Raw genomic sequence first — 7,179 nt, 5'->3', positions numbered from 1 at the left:
GTTGGAGACTTTCAGAATGAAGAGTCATTCTTTTGGTTTGGCAAACTTGGATCATTTTCTTTCCTTTATTTAAAAAAAAGAAAAGAAAACCCTAAATAAGTTTGAGGGGTGTGGAGGGGGGGCACCCAGCCAAATGAAACAGGAAATTGTCCAGGCTTGTTTTGGAGCCCAATGTCCTAATACTTGCATTCTGCAAAATGCAGCCTCCACATTTCAAATTCAACATGGAAACTGGATGTCACTGATGGTACAAAGCAGGACCAATGGGCATAAATATGGCTAAACATGAATAAAATCTCAAATGAAGGTAGCTTTTTATCCTTATATGACAACAGCATTTCATCAGTTGGCATTGAGTCTGCAAGTTTGCAGGAAAATTTTGCAGAAAGTTTTACTATTTGATGAGTTTTGATTGGAAGTTAAAAATTTGCTTGTTTAGCTTTAGCTCTTTAGACACATATAGTCAAGTTTCACAGAAAACCTAATAAATCTTACCTCAAATCTAATTACCTAGTGTACCAATTAGGTGAAAATGATTACTGGAAATGACTTAAGATGTGGAATGATAGTGGTTGGGGAGTTTTCTCAAGTTTGTCGATTAGCAAGTTGGTATTTCAGATCCTAACACAACTAACATTTTAGGTTCTCAGCAGCTGAAAGCTATAAAAAGCTGGGATAATTAAAATCTCTGCTGGTGGAATGGCAACAGGCCTGGAGAGATAGGTTTCTTGAATTGTTTCTTTGTTTCTCACCACTGGGCTTTGTTATCAGCATTATTTATTTAACCAAGAAGATCTTTGTCTCTGCAAATGGCCCCAATCAAGTTTTGTTTGAGACAATTAGCAAGAGCCAACCAAGAAGTCCTATGCAAATGCAGGGATAGGAATGCAATGTGTGCATTTGAAGGCCTGGGGTTTTGTCCTTGGGTAAGGCAGATTGTAATTACTTTCTGGGGTGTAACTTTTTTTTAGTTGAAGGTGGGGGTGGGGAAGACATGTTTATCCGGCCAACATCTCTGGTCCCAAAGGCAGCTGGGGGCCTGGGAGTACTTTAAGAGCCAAAGGATCCTTTAACCTCTGAACCTCACGCCAGCTTGTCATTGGAGATAAAAGATCTGCACTAGACATCTCAGTTAACCAGGACTTTTAAAAAATTATTATTATTTGTGTTTTGTTTTCATTTTTAGAAACACCAGGTTTAAGCCTAGCCAACAGGGACCCTGAATCCAACAGTTCCCGAGGAATCAAGACCTTACTGCCAGGTCTCCATTTTGGCCAACTTTTCTCATCCAAACTTTAGCATGATGTCTTATCTTAAGCAACCACCTTATGCAGTAAATGGGCTGAGTCTTACCACTTCTGGAATGGACTTGCTTCACCCTTCCGTAGGCTATCCTGGTAAGAATGGCTGCAACCCCCACCCCTTTCTTCCAACCAGTAAAAAAAAAAAAAACACAAGGGATCTAATGGGGAAAAATCCCTAGTGTTCTGAATTTGCTTCTCTTCCTGAAAGAGGTGAAGCAAACTACTTCTGAACTTTCCATTGAATGACTGGGAACATTTTTCAGTTCCTCTGTTCCCTCCCAACCCTCTCTTCTTATCTAGGGACTATCTGGAACTGGGGTGAGGGGAAGATGAGACCAGAAGAGAGAGGAGGTTGACTTGCAAGAATTTAAAGAGAGCTGTTTCACTTTGTCTGGATTGTACTGCTCGAATAATAAACAATTAAAAAATCTTAAATTTTGGGTTGGGGATGCCTGGCTGTAAGCCACAATTTCCCCAAGTACACTGACTTCTGAAACCCAGGGAAAATATCACCTTCCTTTGTTTTCGTGTTTTGTTTTCTTTTTTTTTTGCTCTCCTTGATTCTTCTTTCTGTGGCTTCTCTATTTTACATATCTTTTCCCTTCTTCCATCTTTACTCTCCCATCCCTCCTATATAATAGTAACAGAGCTGATCCAACTCCAAGCTATATATGGACCTTTATGCAGGGTCATTTTCTCAGAATTGTAAAAGGATGTGTTGATTTTTCCCCTTTTAATTAAAAAAATTAATTTAAAATGCAACCAAAGCTCATTCTTTTGAAGCTTAAATCATTAAAGTCTGTTTGGGATGGGGAGAGCCTATAAAGCTTTAGGTAAGTGAACAGGCAGAAACTGGAAGTCAGCTTTTCAGAACTCCAGTGGATCTTCACTTGGGGACAGGGGCTGCCCATCTTAAGATGCTTTATATCCTTCTGAATGGTTATCTGGGGATTTTATGGGGACTTTTTTTTCTCCCTGAGTATGGGTTCTCAGAGAGTAAATCTTCAGGGCATGGGCAGCCTCTTCTTATAAGGCAAAAGCATGACATGTATGCTGATGGTTAATGGGATCTGTAAAGGGGGGGAGGGAGGGAGCTAGAACAATGGGGACTGGCAGGCTCTGAGGAGTGGCAGTGGCACCAGGAGTCTCTCAAATAAAGTTGCTGCCAATGGGGAGAAAAGGAAGGGGCTGCTGGTTTCAGCGGTATGTTGGCTAGAAAGCAATGTTTGGTTGAAAGGGTGAATGGGGGTACATCCCCCTTACTGCTTGCAATTGGGAGGCTGCTCTGCTCTTCTGAAAGCTGTCATGAACTTCTTGTCCTGTAGCAACCCCCAGAAAACAGAGGCGGGAGAGGACCACCTTCACCCGTGCTCAGCTGGATGTGCTGGAGGCATTGTTTGCCAAGACCCGATACCCAGATATTTTCATGCGGGAAGAAGTAGCATTAAAGATCAACCTTCCTGAGTCTAGAGTACAGGTAGGAAAAGTGTTGGTACCATTTGCTATCTTAGACCTATTTTATGCAGCCTAGGGACACTCTTGCATTTTATTAACTTTCATCAATTCTTGCTCAAACTTTTGTTCAGGCATCCCTTAGGGACACACTATCTCAATACTTTTGTCCAGTGACCTTGACCACAAACTGAGGAAGAAAGATAGGCCTCTGCATCTACTCTCTGACCTAGGAAACAGCTCTAATCCCCTTTTCTTCCACCTTTTATTTCCTTGGGTCCTCTTCCCACAAGTTCACTTTTCCCAAGATTCTGAAGTACAATGATTGAAGTAGACTTGCAGAGACTGAAAGCAAAGACCCAGAGAATTTAATGTTTCTATAGGGCAAAGATCTGGAGTTAGGAGAAATCATAATCTTTGACAGTTAGCAAAGCTTGCATACATAATCACTGATGTTCATTATTTGAAGACTTATATAAATGAATTATTATTATTGTTGTTGTTGTTGTGAAATCAATCTAATTGTGTACAATGAGAAGCAATATTGAGTAGTGGATTGGCCCAGAGTAGAAAGACTAGGACTATAAGTCCTGTCCCTAACCACATACAAACTGTGTAATCCTTCAAGTCCCTTAATTTCTGAGTATACTGGGTGATTTGCAAAGGCTTTAAGTTCCAGAGAAGGTGTCAACCTATACTAATTAATAGAAATTTCCTCTCCTATGATGTTACCTCTATCAGTGAAATAATCATAGATCCATTTCCTGTCCCCATCTCCATTCCTTATCTAATTGCTCAACCTCTATTCCTTACTTTTTTACTTATTCTAATGTCTTCAGAAAATAAGAAATCAACCCAACAGAGTAAGCTGACTGGAAATTTGTTTTCACCTCTCTGTGACACAGAATTAGCCAAGGCTCTCTAAGCTACAGAATTTACACTTTGAAATGGTTCAAGATGACTATAGAAACAAAACCACCTTAAAAATACTAATCCTATTTTTCTCCAGCTCTCCACCCTGTTTTTCCAAAACTAGTTTTAACAACTTAAGAGGTTTCTAGACAATTGCATGTCACCCATTTGGGCAAGAAGTAAATTCCAAAAACTCTTTCTCCTCTTTTTCAGAGGAGACAGTGTCTAGAAAATAATACCCACATATCTGGAATTCCCTTTCAACCAGGGCAAGCTTTGCTAAAGGATCCAACCTGAGACTGAGGTTCTGAGTCAAGGAAAGAAATAAGAGAAAGTGCAGCCTTCTTTTAAAATTTAATTAAAGGGGAGGTTGTGTATGACTGACCCTTCTGAAATTGCTATTAAGGGAAATGAATGGATAGGAATGGATTTTTCTACCCACTGGCTTTAAAATGAACTTTAGGACACTGTTATGGTTAAAATAGTCTTGTGCTGCCTTTAGGGATATTTCTTTCTATGAGATTTTAGGGATGTTCAATTCAGCAGTTCAAAAAGAAGAAAATTAACTAGTCTGTGTCATTTCAAAACCTGGCACAACTACAATTTCTTATCACCTTACTCACCAAAGAAACTCACCAAATGTGACAGTGTAAATCTCACTTTGGAAAAAGCCTATACCTTTTCTGAGCTGTCAAAAACAGGTTTCTCAAATTTAAGTCCAAAATGCTGAAATCTTGCTTTGGCCCTCTTGAAAGTTATGCTGACTCAGATCATTCAAGTCCTCATTTTACCATTTCTCCAAAAGGAGAAGCAGAAGAATATTTAGCAGGCAATAACTTTGAGTTCCTACTTGATGGAGGCATTACTAAAGGAGTAAAGCTAAAGACCCAGACTTTGCAATAGATGTTCTTCTGCCACTATAATTCTAAGAGTCTATATATTAGATGGCACCCCACCCCCTGCCCACAAGACCCATTCTTTTATTTCTTCTTCAGGACCTAGTCTTGTGTTTGCATTCAAATATAAAATAAATATTTGATATAAATGTCAAGGTGGGTTATTATCCACATGGGAATATAGAATGTTGCTGTTTGGCATTTGTTTCAATATGATCTGAAATACAATATGAACTATATATTAAGGACAATCTCAGCCACATAATTTTTTCATAACTCTCTCAATATGATCAGAAATACAATATGACTATGTATTAAGGACAATCTCCAGCCACGTAATTTTTTTCATAATTCTCTTAAAAGTTTCAGCTGTCTCTACATGCCCCATCCAGGAAGTAGAAATGAATTCTAGTACTTAGGGACCAAAGAACATATTTATAGATGGGGGTATACAGGCCAATGAATTTTCTTGTTGTATGAATAACTGGTAATATTCAAATCCTACTTACTTCCCAGTCTTGGTATCTAGAGACTGACAAAGAGAGCCTGTTTTCTGACCTTAATTATAAGGGTAGGTTTTGGCCTAGGTCACCTCATCCTTTTGCTGGAAGTTATGGAAAACTTCTGAAAAGGGTTCTTTCCCCTATCTTTCTCTTTTTTTTCCTTCCTACTCAAGGTATGGTTTAAAAATCGAAGAGCCAAGTGCCGCCAACAACAACAGCAACAACAGAATGGTGGTCAAAACAAAGTTCGACCTGCCAAAAAGAAGAGCTCTCCAGTCAGAGAAGTGAGCTCAGAGAGTGGAACCAGTGGCCAGTTCACTCCCCCCTCTAGCACCTCAGTCCCAGCCATTTCCAGCAGCAGTGCCCCTGTGTCCATCTGGAGTCCAGCTTCCATCTCCCCACTGTCAGATCCCCTTTCCACCTCCTCTTCCTGCATGCAGAGATCCTATCCCATGACCTACACCCAGGCCTCAGGTTATAGTCAAGGATATGCTGGCTCAACCTCCTATTTTGGGGGCATGGACTGTGGATCTTATTTGACCCCTATGCATCACCAGCTTCCTGGACCAGGGGCCACACTCAGCCCTATGGGTACTAATGCAGTCACCAGCCATCTCAATCAATCCACAGCTTCTCTCACCACCCAGGGCTATGGAGCTTCAAGCCTGGGTTTTAACTCAACCACTGATTGCTTGGATTATAAGGACCAAACTGCCTCCTGGAAGCTAAACTTCAATGCTGACTGCTTGGATTATAAAGATCAGACATCCTCGTGGAAATTCCAGGTTTTGTGAAGACCTGTAGAATGCACCCTTCCCCTTTTGTTTCTGGTGATTTTTTTTTATTTTGAACATAATGGGCTGAACATTCCAGTTTTAGCCAGATTTTGGTTAAACAAAGACAGTTAGGCAAGAGCATATTCTTCATCTTCTGATGGAAACTCTGGGAAGAAATAGGAGGGAAAATGAAAGAAGGGCCTTAAAGGGGCAAATCTACTGGCAACCAGAAATGGACAAGGCCATCCATTTACATATGATCCATGTAATAGTTTTAGCTCTTTACTGGTTTTCTTGGTTTGTAAAGGTATGGAGGGGAAACCATTCCAGCCATAATCAACCAAATACAAACAAAAGCAACCCAAGGAAAGGAGAGGGTAGTGTCTTTCTTCGCCAGAGGTTCCTAGTTTGTTAGCCAATCTTGGTTAAATCTTAGGAATGGACAGTGTCTCTCTCAAGCTCATTCACGTTTCATGACCAACTATTAGTTGGCACTGAAAAAAACTTTTCAGGGCTGTGTGAATTGTGCGACTGATTGTCCTAGATGCACTACTTTATTTAAAAAAAAAATAATGTTCATAAGAAGTCAATATGTAGTTTTTAAGAGACAATCAGTGTGTGTCTTATATAAATGGTACATCTGTTGTTTTTAATCTGTGCTAGACTTCAAAACTGTGATCTCCTGTATTGTATGCAACCTTGAACTCCACCTCTGCAGGGGTTCTTCTGTGATTAAATAGATTATAATTATAAGCAAAATTCAGAGCAACTGAATCTAAAAAGATTGCCTTTGGCCAGAGGTGAACTGCACTGAAACTTTTTACAACAAACTTTCACTGAATGGGAAAAAAAAGTGAGAGAGAGCCAGAGAGGAGAGAAACAAGAGGATACTAGCTCATCTGTTAATAACTTACTGATGGCAAAGCTATCAGTAAACAAACACATAAAGACATTGGTCAATTGCTCTGACCCTGATGAATTTAAACTGAGATCATTGTTGTTTATGCTTGCAGATGTTAACTGGAAAAGATATATATTATATATATATATATGCATAAACCTTTTTTTCTTGGATTTGGCAGATATGTATAATTACATTAAAATGGTTCTAGCACAATTTGGGGTCTTCTTCCCTTTAATTTTTACACAATGACTAATGGAAGGGATACCACACCTTGACATAGAACCTCTTTTTCCCAAAGTAAATATCTTGAGGCAGAAATGAAATAGCAAATATTTTTGCTGTTTTTAATTTGAAATCACTAGCTATATTTCAGTGCCTAACACAGTGCTCTGTACACAGCTGGCCTCCAATAAAGGTTCTTGACTGACTGAC

At 39.5% G+C, this 7,179-nt stretch overlaps 1 protein-coding gene across 2 annotated transcripts; it reads left to right on the top strand.

Annotated features, from left to right (window-relative positions):
- Positions 1-1,300: 1,300 nt before the first annotated feature.
- OTX2 (orthodenticle homeobox 2) lies at positions 1,301-5,861 on the top strand. 2 transcript variants are annotated; one of them, XM_074232076.1, is made up of 3 exons: positions 1,301-1,397; positions 2,630-2,781; positions 5,241-5,861. In XM_074232076.1, exons 1-3 carry the CDS (start codon positions 1,301-1,303, stop codon positions 5,859-5,861), a joined length of 870 nt encoding a protein of 289 aa, XP_074088177.1. The 2 variants fall into 2 exon arrangements, with proteins under 2 accessions (XP_074088177.1, XP_074088176.1); XM_074232075.1 differs by having other exon boundaries at positions 1,301-1,406; positions 2,615-2,781.
- Positions 5,862-7,179: the final 1,318 nt, after the last annotated feature.

This window comes from Macrotis lagotis, chromosome 4, assembly GCF_037893015.1.
Source record: "Macrotis lagotis isolate mMagLag1 chromosome 4, bilby.v1.9.chrom.fasta, whole genome shotgun sequence".
NCBI lineage: Eukaryota > Metazoa > Chordata > Mammalia > Peramelemorphia > Peramelidae > Macrotis > Macrotis lagotis.
Note: the sequence above shows the minus strand (reverse complement) of the source record. Positions and strands in the feature narration are given on the sequence as shown.

What these genes read in the sequence shown, in the direction of transcription:
- OTX2 (XM_074232075.1), top strand. Translation starts at nt 1,301, where the DNA reads ATGATGTCTTATCTTAAGCAACCACCTTATGCAGTAAATGGGCTGAGT. An exon ending in AGGCTATCCTGGTAAGAATG is followed by an intron (nt 1,407 to 2,614) that starts GCTGCAACCCCC and finishes AGCTGTCATGAA; the next exon opens with CTTCTTGTCCTGTAGCAACC. An exon ending in TTCCTGAGTCTAGAGTACAG is followed by an intron (nt 2,782 to 5,240) that starts GTAGGAAAAGTG and finishes TTCCTACTCAAG; the next exon opens with GTATGGTTTAAAAATCGAAG.